This window comes from Pteropus medius, unplaced genomic scaffold (assembly GCF_902729225.1).
Source record: "Pteropus medius unplaced genomic scaffold, Ma_sr-lr_union100, whole genome shotgun sequence".
In the NCBI taxonomy this organism is placed as follows: domain Eukaryota; kingdom Metazoa; phylum Chordata; class Mammalia; order Chiroptera; family Pteropodidae; genus Pteropus; species Pteropus medius.
Window position 1 is genome coordinate 1980611 of NW_024340692.1, and position 22094 is coordinate 2002704.

Consider the following 22094-nt stretch of genomic DNA (forward strand, 5'->3'; position numbering starts at 1 on the left):
CTCTAAGTCCCTAAGAAAGGCATCTAGTTGGCTGAGAAATAAGACAAGCAGCATCAGGTTGGCGAGAAATTATTGTTGATTTCTGAAGGCAACACACTGATTCTTATAAGATACTCTGAAGACAAAGAAGAGATCTCATTCAAAACAGAAGACATATCATTCAGAAACAGCATCCCCCTTCATATCTACGATATAACCTTATCTAGTAATATTCTTCATTCCATCAGCAGACTTGAAAGCCTGGCTTTGGTTCCCTAAACATCTCCCTTTGAAACCAGAATCATAGACGAGATGGTTTAGCTTCTACAGAGATTTGCTCCAAAGAAGTATGTGAAGGCAACTCTCTCAAGACACCATAAAATTATGTGGACTGAAGCAGTGATTGGATTGATTAACTAAGACTCAAGGTTGGGTAATAATGAGACCCAGGCAGAGCTGAACAATAAAATGCTCTAATTGATTTTATGCATGTGGAATGACATACATACACCCCAGAGCATGCTATAATGAATCTGCATGCTGTGTGCATACAGATTTCACAGTGGATCAACTATACCACCCAGACTCTCCACGAGCCAATCCATTACTACGGTGTGAGGGCTTGAGACACAGGCTAAAAGGTGGCAGAGACCATGCAGTCTGTGGTCAGTTCGTATTCCCTCCAGAAGAAAGCAGCGGGGCGGCACGTGCACATACCGGTCATACCGCGAGACACGCTTCAGCGCACGGAGCCTTTTGGACCCTGAGCATGACCATTGGGCTGGAATTCCAAAGCCCTGGTTTCAATTAAACTTAAGTGGATTTGACTCAGAGTTTGAACTGATACTAATTGGTTTTCAAAACACTGAGAAACAATAAGCATTCCCGCTCTGCCCACGGGTTGACGCACCCAGCTCCGAACATGCTCCTGGGTGGCAGGGCAGGCAACATGCCCCTGATGCCCTTTACCTTGCTGGGCAGGGATCCAAACTGCAGGCTTTCAGGAGCTTTGGGGGCCGGCGGCTGGTCACGCACAGGTTCTCATCAGCAGGCTCCCGCGTCTGTTTGTTCAGGCAGCTCACCACGGCCTCCTGGACACCTGTGTACAAATCACACTGTCAGCCCAGAGTGGGCGTGTGGGGGGTGATGAAGTGTAGACAAGGCAGCTGGTGGGAGGGCTCTGTGATTGGTAGGACTCTGGATGCAAATCAGAGACAGCAGTTTAAAGCCCAGGACTGCCCATCTTGTTGTGCTTCGCTCAATTTGGGAGAAAGTACACCTAGGCTTGTGCTTCTCTGTTAAGCGTGCCCTGTGAGGCACAGAACTGCCCCGAAAAGAGAGGCTGCTACCAGTACTGATGAAATGCTTTAAAAAAAAATGCCACCAGGCCATACAGTTGTCAATGCTGAAACATGATAATTTAATGCAGGAGAACAGGGAGACTGGGGGAAAAAAAAAAAAGGCCCCAAGACATTCACACGTTACTTTTTAATCAACAGGAGACTGTTGTATTTGGAAGCGAGGCCAAGGGCCGTGTTTTAATATTCAACAATCTGTAAACTGCTGTTCTTCTGGGGACTTGCATCTAGGACTCCAGTTTTTGTTGGTTTCCTTTTGATTCTGATTCATTTCTTTAGTGACCTAGGGCAGCTTTGGAAGTTGGAACAGAAAGAGAAAAGATGCACAATGATTACATCCCTGGAAACCCACTGACACTGCATGCCCCTGACTCAGAGCAAGTAAGATAGGAGTTTGAGCAGTGATGGGCACGAGGTCACTTGGCAGGTCTTCCAAGGCGGTAGGCAGGCTCCCTCATGGAGACCTCTGTGGAGCAAGGAAACATTTAACTAGGTACGGTAATGACCAGACTTCATTCTGGTGCCCACAGTAATAATAATAGGCAAAATCCACAGGCTTCACTCAATCCTCTCAACAACTCCAAGAGTTAGCACTATTTTTATCCCCAATTTACAGATAAGGAAACTGAGGCTTAGAGGGGTGAAAAGACTTGCTGAGGTCATACAGTTGATAAATGGTGAAGCTGTGCCTTAACACTACAGCTTTAATGACTGAAAGCATTAACATTTAAAAATACTAAGAGGCTGTTATATCTGCAGGAGGTATTCAGGAATAACCAACCTAGACGTTTGTCTGGAATCATTTCAGCAGAGTTCAGTTTAAGGAACAGGCGAGACAGGACGTTCTTGATAATATGCTTTCAGCCATACAAAGCTATGTAAATAAAGATCCGTACACCTAAAGATATCTATCTGTAGCTAACTATTTGTATATAGTTAGTTATAGTAGAGTATAATTAGTTATAGCAGTGACAATACATAAAATTAGTTTTATGTATAAATACACATACATTTTCTTGTTTTTATTTTCTGCATTCCTTTGTTAATTAGTACTTAATATAGTACAGCTGAGCCATCACTTATTAGCCCTGTCCCTTCTCTCCTTCTATCTTATGTTTTTCCAAGAAGTTATCACCCCAGTTAACAGGGTAACGCTTCCTAAAGTAATGTTACACTGGCTTAAGTCACTCAGCAAGCCCACTATTTAAAAAGTGACATTTTAAAGCCAGAATCTGAATCATCTCTCTTTCTTTCTAGTAAATCTTATAAATCAGACATTAAACATAAATAAATAAATAAATAAAAATCAGACAATATTTACTCTGTGGCTGTGAATGTAACTTTTTTTTCCCTAAGTTTTTTTTTTTTATGAGCTTCAAAGTTTAATTTAAATATATCACAGCCAGTTCAGAGTGGAGCATTTGAGATTTATATGAGACATCTAAGCTACTCTTTATTCTGTAATGCTGACTACAGGGTGTTTCTCTTGGTTGCAGCTGGGATGAGCCATTTGAAATTCATGGTATGATGATATAGCAAAACATTTTACAAGAAATGGTTGATATCATCACTGATTCTTCCCACTGGAATAGTCTGGCATTATTAAGGTAATGACAACAAGGTGCTGCATGAAGCTAACTCTTTTATATAAAATCTAGAGCTGTAAACTAATAAATTAGGTTTAAAATTCATTTACCTACCTGGTAATATTCAAGAGATATCAAATGTTTTTCTAAAATAACTCTTGGCTTTGTTCAGATATAAACAGCTTATCACTTGCCTTACTTGAAAGTGCTTCGTGTGTAGGGGGGTGTACGAGTGATGTAACCTGTTTCCACTTTGTGAACTCATTGTTTATAGAACTGAGGTCCTTCTAAGACTGCAAAGAATGGGTGTAACAAGGGCTAAGGTTTCTAAAAGGACATCAGTAATCTCTTCTTTTGGATATGTGGGACACAAATTTACATGACTCTAAACCAATAATCATAGCTCAAGATAAAAATCACCTTTGGGGTGGTTAAGTGCTAAGATTAAGCAGCATTCTAGAGTTATTAAATTCTAATCTACCATACTATAAAACAATGTACTTTGACTCTGCAACACTATGCATTAAATGTATATTGCCATGGGGGCTGGTTGCCTCAGCATTCTTAGGTGGGGCCTGGGATGAGGGGAAACCAAGGACAGAGCTCTGTAATAATTAAGGACTATCTGGGACCAGCCCTGTGGTCAACACGCAATAAATTTTTGTGGCCTGACGAATGAAATGCCTAAAGGGCAAGGAATTCTAAGCATAGTGTGCAATTTCAGCTAAAGGGACGTGCGAATGGGATGCCTGCAGGAAGGAACATGGAATGAGGGAGCTGCCCTGCAATGGGGAGTGTGGGATGTTGGATGAGGAAGGGAATGTGAGGATTTCACCTGCAAGTTCACAGTGTAGTTGGCCCAGGGGAGTCAGGCCAGGATGTGAGAAGTTAGCTCATCCAGCTTGCTCTCTTTCCAAACAGGCTAATATATATACTTTGAAGGACATTTTAAACCAATACAGAACACATGTTTAAGTAGAGTACTTTATGATTTTGAGTTTTCTTTTCTTGACAGAAGCTAAAGAAGAGAGGACTCATAAGGAAAAGGAAGTAACAGGTAAAAGACTTCACCTTTCATTCTTGCTGAAGTAAATTTCAAGTTTTCCCTCAGCTAGAGTTTAATGTTATTTTACGGTCTAGGAGTTCAATATGATAAAGCTGTTCAGGTTCAAAACTGCTCTCCTTGACCACATCTATTAGTGCACGTATGGGAAATTAAAACATAACAAGGAGATGATGGTGGGACACAGGACACAGATACGAACAGGTTAGGCTCACTTTTAACCTTCCAGAAAATGGGATTTTCATTGTTTATATCTCCCAGAATAGCATAATTGTTACATGATATTTGATGACAGCTCAGGGAAACGTAGCCACCAACGACAGCCTAAATTACTAACTAGTTCCTTCTGGTTGCTACCTCTGCTAGGTGAAAGGTTACTTTTGTATCTATCCAATTTCATCTCATGAGATTACAAAAAAATAAAATTAGCCTGAGTGGCCTTACAACCCAAAATTGATTTAAAATCTATCTGTTAATCTTGCAGATTTTTGGTTGGCTTCAGCAAGAATGATTAAAAATATATAATCTCGTGGATATATTTTGGTGAAAGATCAAAGTTGATGGTACAATAAAATCTTACTGCCAAACACTGACTTCAAAATATACATGTCCCATATAACGAAATAATTTTTTAGTGCATATGGGCATCATATGGACCATATAACCCAAGCATATTTTCACCACTTTGGAATTTTCAACTCTAACATTTGAGGTGTAAATATATTACCTTGGAACAGGGACATAACTGTAGGTAAGTATGCACAGTTGTTGACAGTTAAGACCTAAGACATTTCAGTAACTTTACCCTGCCTTGGATATAAAGGATGTACAATTTATGTTATACGAAGACGCTCAGTTCCTACAGGCAGAGATCAGTTGTATATCAAACATCCAAATCTTATTTCCAAATCAATATCTTAGAACATTTTAAATTCAAAACATTCCATCTACTCTCTACACTTTGAATTTTATACTCCTAGTTGATCAGCAGAATGGTTAGAATCTTAAAGATAAAAGTATCTGCTTATTTATATATTCCATTACAGCATCTATTTTTTCCATCTGTTCATAAAGCTCCAGCTTTGACTTGTAACTGAGAACCTTAACTGAGAGACCATAAATAATTTTTTTCAAAGCACATTCGTTTCAGACTAGAGATAACGATCATTAAATTCAGGTGATCATGGAAATTGGAGATAAACACACGCCATCTGAACTCTTAAGTCATTTGCTATATTGGAAAGAAGCAACTATAGCCACTGGCTGTGGCTTTTCCACCTGATCTCACAGCTCCTGCCTGGGCTCAGAGATCATCACCAAAGCTTACTTAACACTTCTCTCTTGTTAAGGATGGAAGAAAAGATGTCCTCCATGTGAGTGGAGAACACCCTAAGAACACAGATTAGCTGAGTTCCAGGAAACTCTTCCAGAATCAGATGGAAAAATTTAGGTTTTAAAATAACAAGGCTCTCCATTAAAACATTTAAGAATTCCACAGGTTGAAATTGGAAGACTTAAAAACAAACAAGAATCTCAAGGTCAAAACTATTAAACGCTTACTAAAAGACCTGATGGAGAAAATGGATTCTTTGCTAGTACTTGTTCCACTGTTCATTCATTTTTCAACCCCATGGGAACAATTTGGGTACATTTATTCTTCCATTCTCAATAATGACAAAAGATGCCTTTTAAAAAGAGTTTCCAAAATGTCATGGTTTAGAAAACAGTTTTGAAAAATTTTAATATATTTATTTTTATACCATGTAAACAAGAAATTTTGCTGGGAGTGTGGGACCTTAACATGCCAAAGGCGGGTACAGATTGCCAGGGACTTGGCAGGAAATCGGTCAGTCTTTCCTCACCTACCAAAATCTCTCTTGGGAGAAGACATGGGAGACAGTGGCAATACAAATCGAATGTAGTTTCCGTAATGGTAAGAAAGACTGTAATCCTGAAGAATTGTTGATTTCAATACCTTTCTCTCTCACTACAATCCCGTTTATATTTCACCTGAAATAAAGAACCACTGAATCTGTTGTTATCACCAAAAAATATATCTAAGAGGACCAGGTCAATACACATGAAAGCATTTAACATTAGTTAAATAATATTCATAATGAGAAAGCTTCAGGAATTCTCTAAGGGCTTAAAAAAGTGTGGTATGATGGAAAGACTATAGACAGAGAAATAAATGGCAGGCATAGTCCCAGCTGTCTCTCACTAGCTATGTGATCTTGAACAAGTCACTCAGCTTCTTTGTATCTTAGTTTTCTCATGTAAAATGGTGGTAGGGTCAGACTTTAATCTTTAAATTCCTTTCCAGTTCCTCGTAACCATCATGTTAAATTGCCCTTTATACACGCTTTTCCTTTATAAATAGATATTACTTTAGGGAATTCGGCTGAGTAAATCAGAGGGACTATAACCCATTTTGGGGAAGAGCAGAATATTCTGTCATCTTGGGTTTTGGTTCATACCACGTGTGTTGAGGCGAGGGCACAGATAAATGAAACTGAAAGCTGTGGGTACTGCCAGATTGGCGTCAACTGTGTTTCTCAGTCAGATACATTAGAATATACTGCAAACCATCAGAAGGACAACAGAAAGTAAAAAGCATTAGTGCTGTTGGTCACTCACAGCTGACAGCCTGAGAGCCACTCAAGCCCAAAGAGAACTACATCTGTGTTTCATTCAGTATGCTTTACATTTAGAAAGGCTTACTCCCCTTCCCCGCCCGCGTCCACCCCCAGCCTTAGCATTCTTGAACGAGAGGCAGTCACATGACACAGCTGCATGCAGGCATAGTGAATACAGAAAAAGGACAAGAAGATGGAGGGGATCTGGACCAGAACCCCGCCTCTTACCTCCTCCACATGACTCCGAGCACTTGGTGAAGCCCTCATACTCCCAGTCGTACAGCTCGTCAAAATCCTGCAGGCCATCTGTCTCTTCCGGGTTAAGCTCGGGAACTTCCCCATTGCATGGTCCCGCATAACAGGCACGCTGGGATGCTGGCTTGGGTCCCTCACATTCATCAACTGGCAGGTCAGCCACGGACTGAGAGAAAGACAGGAGCACCTGGCACTTGACTCTTCGTACCTGGGTCCCCACACCACAGGTAACTGTGCAGGCCGACCAGGCCTCTGGGATGAACCTGCAATCGGCAAGCAAACAAAAAAACAGGATGAGAAGTCCCAGGCAGGAGACCCTGGGCATCGTGAAGGGCCGCATTCCATCTGCCACCATGGCCCAGGGCCGTCCCAGGATGTGCTCAGGGCTCCACCACCCTGTCCTATGATGGGCGCTTCAGGGTGGTTTATGAGCTCATTTGCCACTGTTTCTGGATTAGTTTTTCAAGCGTGTCATCTGAACTCCCAGCTGTAAGACATTCCAACCACAGACCACCTGCTTTCTCCCTGCCTCCTCCTACCCACAGTAGCTCTTCAGAACAGGGAATTGAAGGTTTCTTCTCCCTCCCTCTAAATCCCAGCACTTGTGCCTGCTGCAAGATGCTGGCTATTCTTACAGCAGCCTAATACCGATACTAAAAACTATAGCAACATAAGCCCTTGGAGATATTTAAGGAAGTATTTTTCTTAGTTGGGATCTCATATTCTGTAACTTTCTTTGCTTTTCTGCACAATGTGCTTCCCAAGATTTATTTATATGTAGAAAGAAGTTTGTTTGTTTCTTTTCTTTTTTTTTTGTACGTTTCCAAGAATGGAGCAAAGTCTTGTTCCTCACACATTCTTTGAATTAGTCTGGACTGCAATTCTTTTTATATCACAGAGAAAAGATGTGCTACAAATTTAAGTCCACAGGCATGTCACAGTAAAGGAGAGCTTGTGGATTCATACAAGTTTGTTCCACAGCCTCCACCCCTGCCCTCCGAGAGAAGCCATACTAGCGAGAACCTGGTTTTTCTCTGAGTTTCTCTAGAATGTAGGACAATATCTAAATTACCCCCCCCTCCAAAAAAAGGCTTTTTTTCTCCTACTCATCAACAATGGCCGTAACTGCAATGACCTTGAGAGGGGCCAATGGAAAAAAACCCCAGAGGGAACCACTAACATTTTCAAAAAGTTAGTATAATAATCTGGAAAAAGAACTTCGGAATTTTTTTTTTTTTTCCATAATCCTACTGCTTTCTCACAGGGAGTCATGCTGAAGAGGCATGCAAACCTGTCTCCTTAACCTTGACTTTGGCACAAAAGTTAAAAACTGATAAGAAGATTTTAATCCTAGCAAGTGCAAATGGTCCATATCTGGTTTAGGGGAACTGAAATTCTAATGGGAAATCAATCCAAGTTTTCAAACTGGAAGGAACACAACAAAGATGTTCCCTGAGCCTGTGCTGAGTGTGGGACAGGGGGATCTGGCATCCCTCGCAGGCAGCTGACTGAGAATGGAAGGAGTCCCTTTAAGAAAGGTCTCTGGTTGTTGCCTTTGAAGAGCCATCCCCTAGGAGAGAATGAAAGTCACATATGACCTTGTCAGGGAGGTGGATGAGTGAGGGGGAAGGGCCACCTAGAATTATTCCCAAGAAATTCTCATCACAGTGTTACCTCCCTCTGTTGTTTTTCAATTCTTGATTTCATCTTCTGGCACCTAGAGAACTTGGAGAAACAGTATATCCTGAAAGATGAAAAAGTCTCTTTCTCTTTAAATAATGTTACCTGTAGGGACTTTTTAGAAATATAAACCCAAAATCTGCAATCGAAATAATCTTAACCCCCTTCTTACACATTTGTATATATCTGCCTGGCTCCTGGTACAAGAATCATGACAAATACACAAGCACTCAATCTTATAACCCAAGTGTAGACATAAAGAAAATGCGTACTAAACTATTCTGTATATAAGAAAAAGCCAAAAGCAAATGATGATTCTGCCAACTTTGACCACAATGTGATAAATAATGCTTCTTTAATAATGTGGTGCTAAATTTTGTTTTCAAATACAAAAGACAAGATCTCAAGAAGGATTGTAACCTTATTAGCTTCACCTATGCAGTAAGGATTATTGTTCTGTTACCTATCATAGCCCTCTTTCAGTGACTATTACAAGATAACAAGGATCAGCTAACCTTTTAGGGCCAATAGAAAACATTTCAGATTTTGTGGGCCAAGTCTGTGAGTCTTTTGTTGTTGCAACTATTCAACTCTATCTATGTAGTGTGAAAGCAGCCATGGACTATACATACATAGACAAATGGGTTCGGTTGTGTTCCAATAAAACTTTATTTACAAAAACTGGGGTTAGAGGTGGAAATGGCGGTGGAAGGGTCTGAATTTTGTATGTTGTTTAGCAATTCCTGGAATATTTAGTGGAGAAGCCAAACACACTGAGATTCATAAACAACCTCCAGACAGTAAGTTTTATTTAGGCCTTAATTTCCATTTTTTTCCCCACAAATAGCTTATAAGAAGACAAATAGCTAAACTGATTTATGTTCTATCTTCCACAGTGAGTCCCAGATAAAATCTAGAATATAAATGATGCACAAACCAAACCCTCAGCTTTCCTTAACTATAATGTAAGTCACTTTGCATTTGGTCTCTTTCCAGGACCAGGAAGAGACACCGAAAGCTCCAAAAGTAGGAGGGGCATGTTACTGAAGCCCTGTGAACTCGCTGATATTGTTTGAAACTTGTTTATTTTAAAGCAGCATCTAAGTGAAAATGAAAGTGTGTGTGTGTGTGTGTGTGTGTGTGTGTATGTGTGTAGGTATTTTTGACCATTTGAACACTTAGGATTAATAGCAAAAACAATAAACATCTAACTTTATGGCTCCCAAAGTGGGAGTCTTATCAAATGTCAAAGAGCCTTACTGGCTTGTCTCCCAACCCACTATCCTTAGGTCTTCACTAAGTTCACATCAATTAAAAACAATTTAGCTTTTGAGTGGTGCTGTCCTCTAACAGTCATGTTAATTTCTCTTGTGCATACACTGCATTATATGATCTATTCTCTCTCATTGAAAACAGGAGATCATATTTCAAAAGAGAAATACATAATAGCGCAAATGGCCAACGAATAATAACTTTTTCATATGAAACTTTCCCCCACATCCCCAGGTCTCCCAACTCTGTATTTACTATCTTGAGCTTTCTGGCCACAAGTGGGAGGAAACAAGGTCAGTGAGAGGGCAGGCCAGAGAGCTAGGAGATTGAATTGTAATGTTTAGATGGCTCAATTTGAATAGTACTTGCTGAATTAGAACCTTTTAAATGGGATCTTTGAAATGGAGTCAATAGGTATTTTAAAAAAATCATTTTGATGTACAAATGTACAACGAAAAAGTTCTTGTTATTGAAGTTTGAGTAATTTAAAAATTCTTTGTTAGCAGTACTATTGTGGGATGAATGAAAATGGCTGGATAAGTGAGTTCTTTAAAAGACGGGCTTAAACTTCAGAAAGGACTGATTTCTGCATTTAGCCTTCCCATCTCCAAGAAATTAAATTTAAAAAACCCTAGCAAATAAATAATTTCTGCTTCTGTCTAGTCCTCAATTTGCAAGCTTAATTGTTCATTTTAGTAACGAGAAGCTTATCCTTTAATTAGTCATTACCACAGTCCCTTTCATGAAATAGAAAACAGCGAAAATCAAATTCACTTGTAAAATCACAAAGTGATTTAGTTTATTAGTGGCTATTATGGAGTAAGAAGCATGGACTGAAATAACAACAACAAACACTTTATTAATATAATGCTAAACAGAAACAATTCAACCTCAGTTAATTAGTCTCATGTTACTGCAAATCTTAGCCAGGGTTAGGCTCTGATTTTGTGCATATGGTTTGTAACTAAGATATTTAAATTTTGCTTTTCTCCTCTTACTTTCTTCTCCTCCTTTCTCATATACATGTTTGTTTAAAAAAATCCTTGAGAATGTTCAAAATAAGTGTAGCTTTATAAGTGTGTTATTTTGATGCTCTTATTAGTCTTGCCTCATTTTCTGGTTTCAACATGCAAATCAAAACTCACAGGAAATCACACTAGAAATACTTAATTTTGGTTAAGTTTTCAATTTTATTACATTTGAGTTATAAGTTGACAGAGGTTGTGGATTTCTTTTACCTCTTTCTTTTGGTCTATGTTTGCGTATGAGAGTGGTGTCATGATATTAGGGTGTGGAGAGAAGAGGGAATAAAATGAATACTTTAGGAACAATTATAAAGACTATTATTAGAGAAAATAAGCAAATTCAGTAAAGTTGCAGGATATAAAATCAGTATACAAAAATCTGTGGGTTCCTATTACTAACAATGAAATATCAGAAAAAGAAATGAAGAAAACAATCTCATTTACAATTGCAACAAAAAAGGCAAAATAACTAGGAAAAACTTAACAAAAGAAATGAAGGACCTATATACTAAAACTATAAGACACTGTTAAAAGAAATTGAAGAAAACACAAAGCAATGGATATTTGGAAAATGGATATTTCTATGATTATGGATTGAAAGAATTAACATTGTTAAAATGTGCATATTACCTAAAGCAATGTACAGATTCAGTGCAATCTCTATCAAAATCCCAATGGCATTTTTCATAGAAATAGGACAAAAACTCCTCGATTTATATGGAACCACAAAAGACCCCAAATAGACAAAGCAATCCTGAGAAAAAAGAACAAAGCTGGAGATGCCACATTCCTGACTTCAAACTATACACAAAGCTACAATAATCAAAGTAGAATGGTATTGGCAGAAAAACAATCACACTGACCAACGGAACAGAATTGAGAGCCCAGAAATAAATCTACACAAAAATGGGGAACTAATTTTTGACAAAGGAGCCAGAAACATATAATGGAAAGTCTTTAATAAATGATGCTGGGAAGACTAGAAAGCCACACGCAAAAGAATGAAACTAGACTGCAATATGACACCATACATGAAAATTAACTCAAAATGGATGAAAGACTTGAATATAAAATGCATAGATGAAAACAAAGGCACTAAACTTCACTAGCTATTAGGGAAATGCAAATCAAAACCACAATGAGATACCATCTCACGCCTGTAAGAATGGCTATTATCAACAACACAAGTAATAAGAAGTGTTGGAGAGGTTGTGGGGAAAAAGGAACCCTCATACACTACTGGTGGGAACGTAAATTGGTGCAATATGGAAAACAGTTTGGAGGTTCCTAAAAAAAATTAAGAATAAGAATAGAGCAATCCCTCTTTTGGGTATCTACCCCCAATATTTGAAAATGTTTATTCATAAAGATATATGTACTGCTATGTTTATTACAGCATTATTCAAAGTGGCCGAGACATGGAAACAACCTAAATGTCCACTGATGAAGGCAACTACTCAATTGAACCCCTTTAGGAATTTTAGAAATAATTGTAAAACCCATCATATGAGACATCCTTAAAACGATTATTTAAAAATATAGCTAGAGCATTAAAGTTTTGAGAGAACACTTATCCAAAATATGCCTCTACATTCACTTAGACCACACCTAAATCATTCCAAATAAATGAGAATCTAAGTTATTGTGAAAGATCTTTACTCAAGAATACTTGATGTGAATGTGGAATTATGAAAATATTTCTCAACTGCCATTGTTAGTTTATGACTCTCTGAAGCTGCAAGAAATTAATGCTAGTTACGTAACTCGCTGAAGTCTCCAAATAAAATTTTCAACGGTGTCCAGGACACCGCTACACAAAATATCTGATAGCTCCACTTTTTTTCATAGGTTCCTCAAATCCTTAAGTATCATGCCTTGGTTTGTGAGGGTGGTCAGCACTGTGAGGTGCCCCAGTAGTATAAACAAGAATAGAATGATCCTAGAAATGAAAACAACAAAGGACAGTTTGATGCAGCAACCATACAACTATTTGATAAAAAAATTCAGTGACCTCCCCATGCCACTAACCAATAATGAATGAATGATTGGATGAATCAATGAATGAATGCATAAGAAGATAGGCCCCAATTCCAAAATACACCAAGGCGGTATTGAGAGAGCTTTGTTTAAGTGGCATTTTCCAAGTAGCAGACTTCATTTTCTTATGATAATGATGCCCTTCTGTGTTCTGTGAGGGGCAACTCACTTCTGCAAGGTTGTCTCGCTGGCTTTCTTGCTGAAATGCTCAGTGCCAGAAGTGGGAAAAGAAAGGCAGACTGCAGTAAAGAGCACATTTTCCTTTCAAAGAGACTTTATACTAGCAGGAAATGCTGCAGGGGGATCAGAGTTCTCTCAAAGTTCCAATGAGTCAGAGATTACAGGCTCTTTCAAGGGCTAGGACCTCAAATTTGCGTCTCTGTTAAACTCATCTTGCATTTCTGACCTAGCTTTCTCTCATATGGTTCTAGACAAGATATTAGAAAGATATTAGTGTCTTATTAAGAGGGACCCTGTTGACCTCCAAAGTTGTTGTTCTTTAACCGTAAGAGAGAAGTCAACAGAATGACAGCTAATATACAGTTTCTAAGAGCACTGGCCCCACATTGTCTGCTACTCCCAACAAATCCAGTCTTCAACTATTTTTTTCCCAGTGGTATCCAATGTAATTGGCCATGCCTTTCTTCTTGATTTACTTTATACTTGCTTTACTCTTGATTTGAATGACATCAAACTCTTATGGTTTTCTTTTCTTTTCTGGTCACTTTCAGTCTCCTTTTCTAGATCCTTCTCTCTTCAAACTTCAAATATTGCAATGCCTTAGGGCGCAGTTTGGTGCTGTCTTTTGATGTGTTCATCAATGATCCTTGATTTCAAATACCACTAATGACCTGGCAACTTCTAAGCATAGTCAGCCCTCAGTATCCATAGGTTCCACACCCACAGATTCAACTCACTGTGGATAGAAAATATTTGAAAAAAAGACAGTGATGGTATTGCTGACATGTCTTATGTAGTTAGACCTACGATGGTAATGTCTGTACCAGACATGTACAAACTTTTCAAATCTTGTCAGTAGTCTGTAAATAACACAGTATAACAGATACTTACATAGGATTTACATTATATTAGGTATTATAAGTAATCTGGAGATTAAAGCATACAGGAAGATGTGTGTGGGTTAGATGCAAATACGATGCCATTTTATGTAAGGGACTTGAGTGTCCACAGATTTTGGTATCTGCAGGGGTTTTCTGGAACCAATCCCCCAGGGATACTGAGGAACAATTGCATTTAATCTGTAATCAGACCTTTTGGTAAGATTTGGGCTAGGGAGTCATTTTACTCTTTGAAAGGAGTAAACACTAATTTAACATAATTAACCTATTTGTCAAAAACTTATGTAGTGCTTCTTATGTGCCAGGCACAATTTTAAGTGATATATAAATAAAAGTTGTTAAATCCTAACAACGACCTGATAAGACTAGAACTACTATTATCTGCGCTTAATATACAGACGAGGAAAGTGAAGCATAAATCAGCCACTAGCAAGTGCTCATGCTCTTAACCACTACATGTAGCTTTCTTGCCTGCTTGACATTTTTACTTTGCTATTTCAAAGGTATCTCCAACTTAAAATATCCAAAACTGAACTCCCGATTTGCCTCCTAAGTATCCTATTCAATCATAGCACACAATTCTACTGGCCATCCAATTGCTAAAGTAAAAAAGTAGGAATTATTCTTGATCCCTCATTTTCTGTGACTGACTGCTCACTTACAAATGATTCCCAAATTCTATGAATTCTCCCTCTAAAATTTATCTGAAATTCATTTACTCCACTACCACCATGTTAATATAACAATGACAGCTGTTTATTGATATGTTTTAATCTCTTTCTACATATTAACTTATCATAACATTGTTAGGAGATGGGTACTGTCAGAAATATTGTAAAATGAGCAAAAGAGATTATTGATTGCCTTTACAGTAGAAGGCTAGCAATGCCTAACAGACTTTCAAGTGTTGTCTAATTCTACAGAAGTGTGAGTCTTTATCTTTAGCTAGTCCGTTTTGCAACCACATAGAGACAGAGTTTCCTTGTACAGGACTGGTGATGATACAAATGTTTCTTATCAACAGCGATGGAAATTTTTACTGTTCATGTCAACAAACAATTTTTTTCTGTTAGAAAATACAAGGCTTCTCTAAATCCAATTCTCCTTTGAATTAGTGTTAACATCTTACTGGTTCCCGTAATAATTCATGAGTTAAACAACAATTTGGACATGTACTCATTTTATATTTATATGAGTCACAATTTTACATTTTTGAAAACTGTATCATCACTATACTATTTTCATCCCAATTTCTAGATGATAAAACTGAGACATAGAGAATTCCAAGGTCATATTGCTACATAAATGGTAGAGTCAAGATTCAAACTGTGGCAACTCCAGAATCTGTGCTCTTTACTACCTCACCATCCTGGCTCTCAGAATGACATGTAAGTCACAATCATTAAAGCTAATACGTCTCTCCTGGACTACCACAACAGCTGCTGGTCTGTTTTCTTTCTCTGTTAGCCCATAGCAATCCATTTTTTCACTCTGTAGCAGGGGATCTTAAAATGTAAAGCTTTTAATTGTTTCCCATTATATCCAGAAAAAAGCCAAACTCCTTTCCAAGGTTACATTAAACCATTCTAAATCACCATCTCCTACTGTTCTCTGCCAGTCACTAACCTCCAACACTCTAGTCTTCCTTCACTTCTTTAAATGTGTGTCATTCTTTCCTGACAAGATTTTGGCATGTGTGGGTCACTCTCCTCCCTTCCCTTAGCTTAGAATAACTCCCACTTGTCCTTCAGGTCTCACCTGACATGTCCCTGACCCCAAGATCTATTGGGGCTCCCATTAGACTCTTCATTTTCTCATAGCTGTTATAAGTTTTTGAGAATCAACTGTGAATAACTGTCTCCTCCTCACTAGACCAAACATCTATGAAGGCAAAACTTCACATAATAGATAGTTTTTAAAAATGAATTAATAGGAGGTTAAGAGTTGATGTTATGAGTGACTTGGTATTGGGCTTCTTTTTGGGCTCAAAGACTAAAAGCAAGCTAGATAAAGAAGCAATAACTTCAAAACTCAAAGAAATTAAATCATGTCTCTTAGTTCCAGGCATTTGCATGAGGAAAAAAAACCTTTTCCTGTTCTAAGAGTGTCTTTTGGTCTTTTAAAAAGTGACTGTTCCCAAATTTAGTAGCTGTAGTGGGCTTATTCATTTTATATTTCTTATAGCTGTACTCAGGCCGGATGTACTGGCCGCATTTCATCTTGTTTGGGTGTGGGGTTGTCACATAGCTTGAGGCAAGTTTAAATTCTGTGTCTATCACACTTTAATTTAATACTAATAAAAATTATATTTTATAGAAGAAAATGTTTTTTGGACAACACTGAGCCAGAGGCTGCCTTCAGTAATTTATACATGACTCTGGTCTCACACTGCTGCCTTTCCATACCAGCAGCTACCCAACAGTGAAGGCTCTGGAACATCTGGAATTATTTCTAGGTTAGAGAAACCCAAGGAGAGCTCCTATTTTTCTATTTGCTCTTTCAAACTCAACATGTACAGAGTATTAAGAAAAAGAGAAGACAGATCACTAACAGTAAGTAGCAGATACAAATGGAGCCAAATTACTTTCTTTACAAATGAAAAATGAGAATATGACACTTGTTTCAGACCGTCTTTCACTCCCATTGTTTTTCCGACCTATGTGAACAAAACATGATTTAAAAGTTTGGTTTTCCTCGAGGCTCGTCTGATTATCTAAGAGCCATGTCCCGGGGACAAAAAACACCATCATAGCTTACAGTATTATTAGTGCATTTAGTTTTATTAGTGATATTAGTTTTCAGCTTAATACCAAAATGTAGTTTTTAATGCATAGCATTTTCCCTTTGATAAAAATCTAAAATATAGTAAACTAAGAATACTTTTCATGAACCATTTCTTCTTCGTATGGAATAAAATTAGTTTATCTTACAATTTTATAAAGGTTTCTTTCCCTTAATTCGACAAGTTTGGCAAAGCTTTCCAATGAGAAGTCCAGTTCATTGAAAATGACCTTAATGGACTCAACATATATTGGTGGTGACAGGGTCCATACTTTATTTTGGCACACAAGGATCCCATTAATTTGTCTTTGTCAGTCTCTAGGGCTCAGCTGAGCAATAGTTCAGATTTAGCTTTCTGAAAGCAGCTAGAGAATGAGCAATAAGTGGAGACAGGAGGAGGGGCTGACAAATTTAGAACTTCTTGGTTTGCATTAAAGGCTTTTCTAATGACTACATAAAAATGGCTCTGTCTGCTCTCTTGAATTTGTGATTGATTTTTCTGTCTCGGTGCATGCTGGGAGCAATCTGTGAAAATCAACTGTATTTAACTTAGAGTTGAGAGGATGCTTTTCCACCCAAGCATTTTCTCAACTTTCCTTATTAATGTCTGCAGTTCCCTAGAGATCTTTTTTACCCAAATAAAGGCAACCAACCTTTGTCCCTTAGAATAAACTACTGGCTAAATTCAAAGTGTGATGCTTAAAAGTGTTAACTGGGGAACCATTAGCTGAATTTTGGGTTAAACTGCACTTCTCTCTCAGACGCCGTTAGATACCACGTGTATCAGGCAGATACGACATCTGTTTCAATTTTGCCATATGTAAATGGTGATTATTGGACATTTTTACTCCCTGAAAGATTCTCTAGGAAGATGAGTGATGCTGAAAGGTCTTAATCATATCATGGTTAACACATACAGCGCGCCTCCTGCATACCAGGTACTTCATATATATTAACTTAATTCTCGACATACCCCTATCATTTAGGTACTATTATTATGCTCATTTCACAAATGAGGAAATTTGTAGCCTATAGGGTTAACTGACTTGCTCAGGGTCCTCTGTTGTTAGTGGGGGATCCAAGATTAACACCCAGGCAGGCTGTCACTGGAGCCCATACTTTTCACTATGCTCACCGCTGCTCTGCATGGACGTATGATCAATAATTAAAGTGCTTTTTACTTTGGTCACAGTAGGTCTGTATCCTTGTTTGAGCATACAGAAACGCAGACTCACCTCTCACCAACTCACATAGTTGGCAGGATGGCGCATCTGGAAAAATTTCAAATTTTTGGAAATTATCTGTGACCAACACATTGGTAGGAATCATTGAGCTACATATACTGATACAAAATATCTGATCATTTGTTATGTAAAAAGATCCAATAATCTTTCCTCAGAAGGACATATGGTAATGAAGAGAATGTGGGAATTCAATAGATAATTCTCCTACATTAAAAAAAAAATTAATAACACTATCGCACTGTTCATACCCAAACATCAAATCACATTTCTTGAAAACAACTAGCTCATTTATTCAATCTGTGTATAACTGGCCAATACTCAACACTTTGGTGATATGAATGCACTTAAAGTTTCTCAGGGGCAAGGACTGTCGGGTTTATTTTTACAGCATCTGAACCTGGAACAAAGCATGGCACAGAACAAATGACTTATGAGCAAATTAGCTTCTTTCATTAGGAGGTGTGAACAATTAGGAGGTCCAGGGACTCTCCAGAGCCATCTAAAATGCATAATCATCTAGAGAACTTAGAATAAACATTCTCCTGTTGCAGAAGATAGCTGGCTGAGAATGATTTGGGTAGAAGGGGAGGAGGCCAGTAAGAAAGGAACTGGAAGTGAGAGAGGTCGTGACTGTTGCGGAGATAAGAGCTGATTCATTCTGGCCAGTGTGAGGCTTTATCTGTCATATGCCAGTTTTCAAAATTAAAAACTTTTGTGCTTTATCTTATAATTCTAATGATGAACCCTGTTCTGCTTAACTTCCTTTATGTTGGTTTAATGATCTGTAAATAGTGTTTAAATTTCTCGATCTTAGATGAGATGACCCTTGATTCTTAAGAAATATATCTGTTACATCTGTTACATATATATATATCATATAATATATATGTATATTAAATTGTACCCAATGTATTATATATATCACATATATATATATAATATATATATGTGATATATATATTATATATATGTGATATATATATATGTGATATATATATTTATAATATGATACTTTTATTTTCTGTGGCCTGAGATGCACAAAGAGAATGTAATTCAGGCAACCTTGTATTGGGGATATAAACAGCAAAACGATCTAGATCTATTACTGATGTTTGATTCCCTAAATATTCTTTGGGGGGAGAATATAAAAACATATGTCACATAATTAACATTTTTAGCCACTTTTAAAAAAAATGAATTCACATTCTTAACCACTGAGTTAAGCCATCCACATTCTCAGACAACTTATGGGATATAAATATGGACTAATGTAAACATATGCTTAAATATTATATATCTAAATACTATTTCCAACAAGGTAAACAAGGCATTTAATGATTACAGGATCACCATGGCGACTCTTCCTGGCTTTTCTTTCTGTACCTAATTCCTTGTGGGTTCTGTTCACACAGATGCATGACAAGAATTCCCCTTTGCTTCTTATTGAATCAGCCCCATCACTAAGCTGATGCCATCTGGCATCCAGATATTAACCGCTGCCTTTGGCATGCTTGCTTTCCTCCTTCTTCCCTTTTTAAAATGGCTTACAACAAGGTTATTTATGGCAATATGTTTAGGGCCTGAATATTGTGTTGAAGCAATATTGAAGAAAATGTTGTCCTAACCTTGCAGTAAAGCTGTTAACTAAAAACTGAATAAGATAACTCAAGATTTCTTAAGTGCATGATCAAGGCACAGAGGACCACTCGATTCTACCTTTGAGAGGATGGCACCGTTAAGGTTCTCTGCCTACTGTGTGCCAGGTTTGATGGAGGGATGGCTGGTTAAAATGGCTGTGTTGGTCATAGAGTGCCCAAAGGAATCACCTGTTGCTTGTTCTGAGCCATCCAAGCAGAACTGCTGGCAAGTGAAATAAATATGGGAGGAACCTCGTTACCCTAGGTACTCAATGAGTCCTCCCTTCCTTTTCCTGGGATAACGTCATTCGGGGCACAAAATCTGCAAAGAAAAAGGCAGAGCAACTAGAGAATCCAGGCCATACCTTTTCCTGTGTCTGTTAACAGATTACAATTTCTAGGGCATTGGATGGTCTGTTAGCGGCTTGAAAGAGTTAAAGAAATGAACAATTTCCTTCCTATTCCAAGTTAGATCAGACTTCCTAAGAAGGCTGGTTTATTAATTTCCTGTACAGCAACAGTAGACAAGCTGTCTTTACATGTCCTAGAGGTCACTATAGTATCATTTTTGCTTAAGAAACTAAGCTGTCAAGTGGTCATAACGTGTATGTACTTGGCTTGAGGTGGCTGTGAGGTTTATGCATATATCTCAACAAAGTCTGAGAGTACAAAAAAAGATGAGAAATCAAGTCAGTAATTTCCTTTGCTTCTACCTGGTTAATGAATATAATTCTTTTACCACATTGTAGTTCTGATCTCTCATGAAATAAAAGTAAAATTTTGAGGGTTTAAAAAATACCTAGAAAGGTGACTCCCGTATATTAGTCAGAGGAAGCAACCGACCAGTGGGGCTCAGCCTGACATTTAAATGACATGACCTATACTCTCATCATCTGGAGGCAAATGCAAAAACACAGAGTCCGAATAACAGCATTTTTCCATCAGTAATTTTTCCACCTCCCTCCTTCTAGTACTAGAATGGCACTACTCTTTCCCTTGGAAAAATGCAACTCTCTCAGAATCTGATTATTTTTAGAAGTCTGTCTCTAACTATAATTCCTTCAGTATGAATTAGGTAGCAGGGATTTCTACAGATTCCTCAGCTGGCATCCTTGGAAGCAAGTTCACTTTATTTTATTTATTTATAAAATTGTCTGTGCTTGATCAACTTCATTGTCTAAAGCTCCATATTGCTTAGTCTTGGTTTGAGGTTGGATCTTGCTCACATTGTCCTGTTCAGTAGAGAGACAAAAATACCTTTCTTAAAGATTCTTGCTACTAGTTGTCAGGAAAACCTGATAAAAACATGTGCATGAATTAGACCATGGCCACCAGGGAAAAATCAGTTTAGAGGGTGTGACTTGCATAAGTGGGTTAGGAAATCACTTTTAATATCAAGAAAATATACTCATCATAATATTCCTACTTTGGTACCATATAAGTCAAATACTTAATAAATAAAAAACTTAATGCTGGTTTGTTGCTGAGGAAAAAACAATCACTATCTAAAAGTATTTCTGAATGAAGCTGCAGCTTTACAAAATGAATCACAATATATTAAGTACATTTCCATAACGTGACCCCATCTCAATACTTATTTCAGCTACTCTGTGAGAGTGATGTCTTTATTTGTATCTTCTGTATAGCATTTAGTTCAGCGAAACAATACCCATACATGCTTCTGTTCTATAAAGTTATTTCTTGGCAGCTCGGTTTTTAGTTTTTAATCATAGTTTTCTTCTAAACATATCTTTGAATGGTTGCTTTCCAACATCAATTTGGCCAGAGTGCTAAACAATGATTTTTTTTAATTTGGGGGTTACCAAAAAACATCTAAAATTCAATAATAGTATCTCCATGTGCTAAAGATTTTAAGCTACTGATTTTCCTGTATTATTTAATGAGACAGGCTGGTGACATTTTCATTTTACATAAGAGGAAATAAATGATATTTGTTGTGTTACTACAGAACGCTCCATGTTAGCTGAAGCCAAAGTGAGAGATGATAGTTCTGGGCCACTGTTCTTGTTTCTCTGTAGTAGTTCAGAAGTGACAGCCACAGCTTCTAAACATTACCATTTAATTTAAGCAATGTGAGTCTCTTTGGTGGGGGGAAGGAAAGCCTTGCTGACAGTATATCATTTTTTCATTATACTACTGAGAGTAATTATAGGTTGCTACATACATTTAGAAACTAGTCTACGTGGTTTTAAAAAAGAAAGAATTAAGACCATGCAAAATTATGTTTTTTAAATTCAAATCAATAAAAAAAAATAATATGACACGTAGGACCTTTCCTAGGGTTCAGTGCACTAAACATGTAAAGTGTATTAAAATGTGGAAACCATATACCTTTCATTACATTATTCTACAGCTGTCATTTATTTCATTTTGGTATAAAAGTAATTGTTCTGAGCATAATAGTATACATTTCCTTTCCCCGGCACCAGCACTCCAATTAC

General features: G+C 37.7%; 1 protein-coding gene across 3 annotated transcripts in view; it reads right to left on the reverse strand.

Moving 5' to 3' along the window:
• ADAMTSL1 (ADAMTS like 1) overlaps positions 1–22094 on the reverse strand; it is a 387565-nt gene that overhangs the window by 190156 nt on the left and 175315 nt on the right. For all 3 annotated transcript variants that reach the window (XM_039870536.1, XM_039870472.1, XM_039870576.1), the window contains 2 exons: positions 6851–7140; positions 949–1078 (listed from right to left, as the gene is read on the reverse strand). In XM_039870536.1, the coding sequence (XP_039726470.1) occupies positions 949–1078; positions 6851–7140 (420 nt within the window). The remainder of the gene's footprint in view (positions 1–948; positions 1079–6850; positions 7141–22094) is intronic.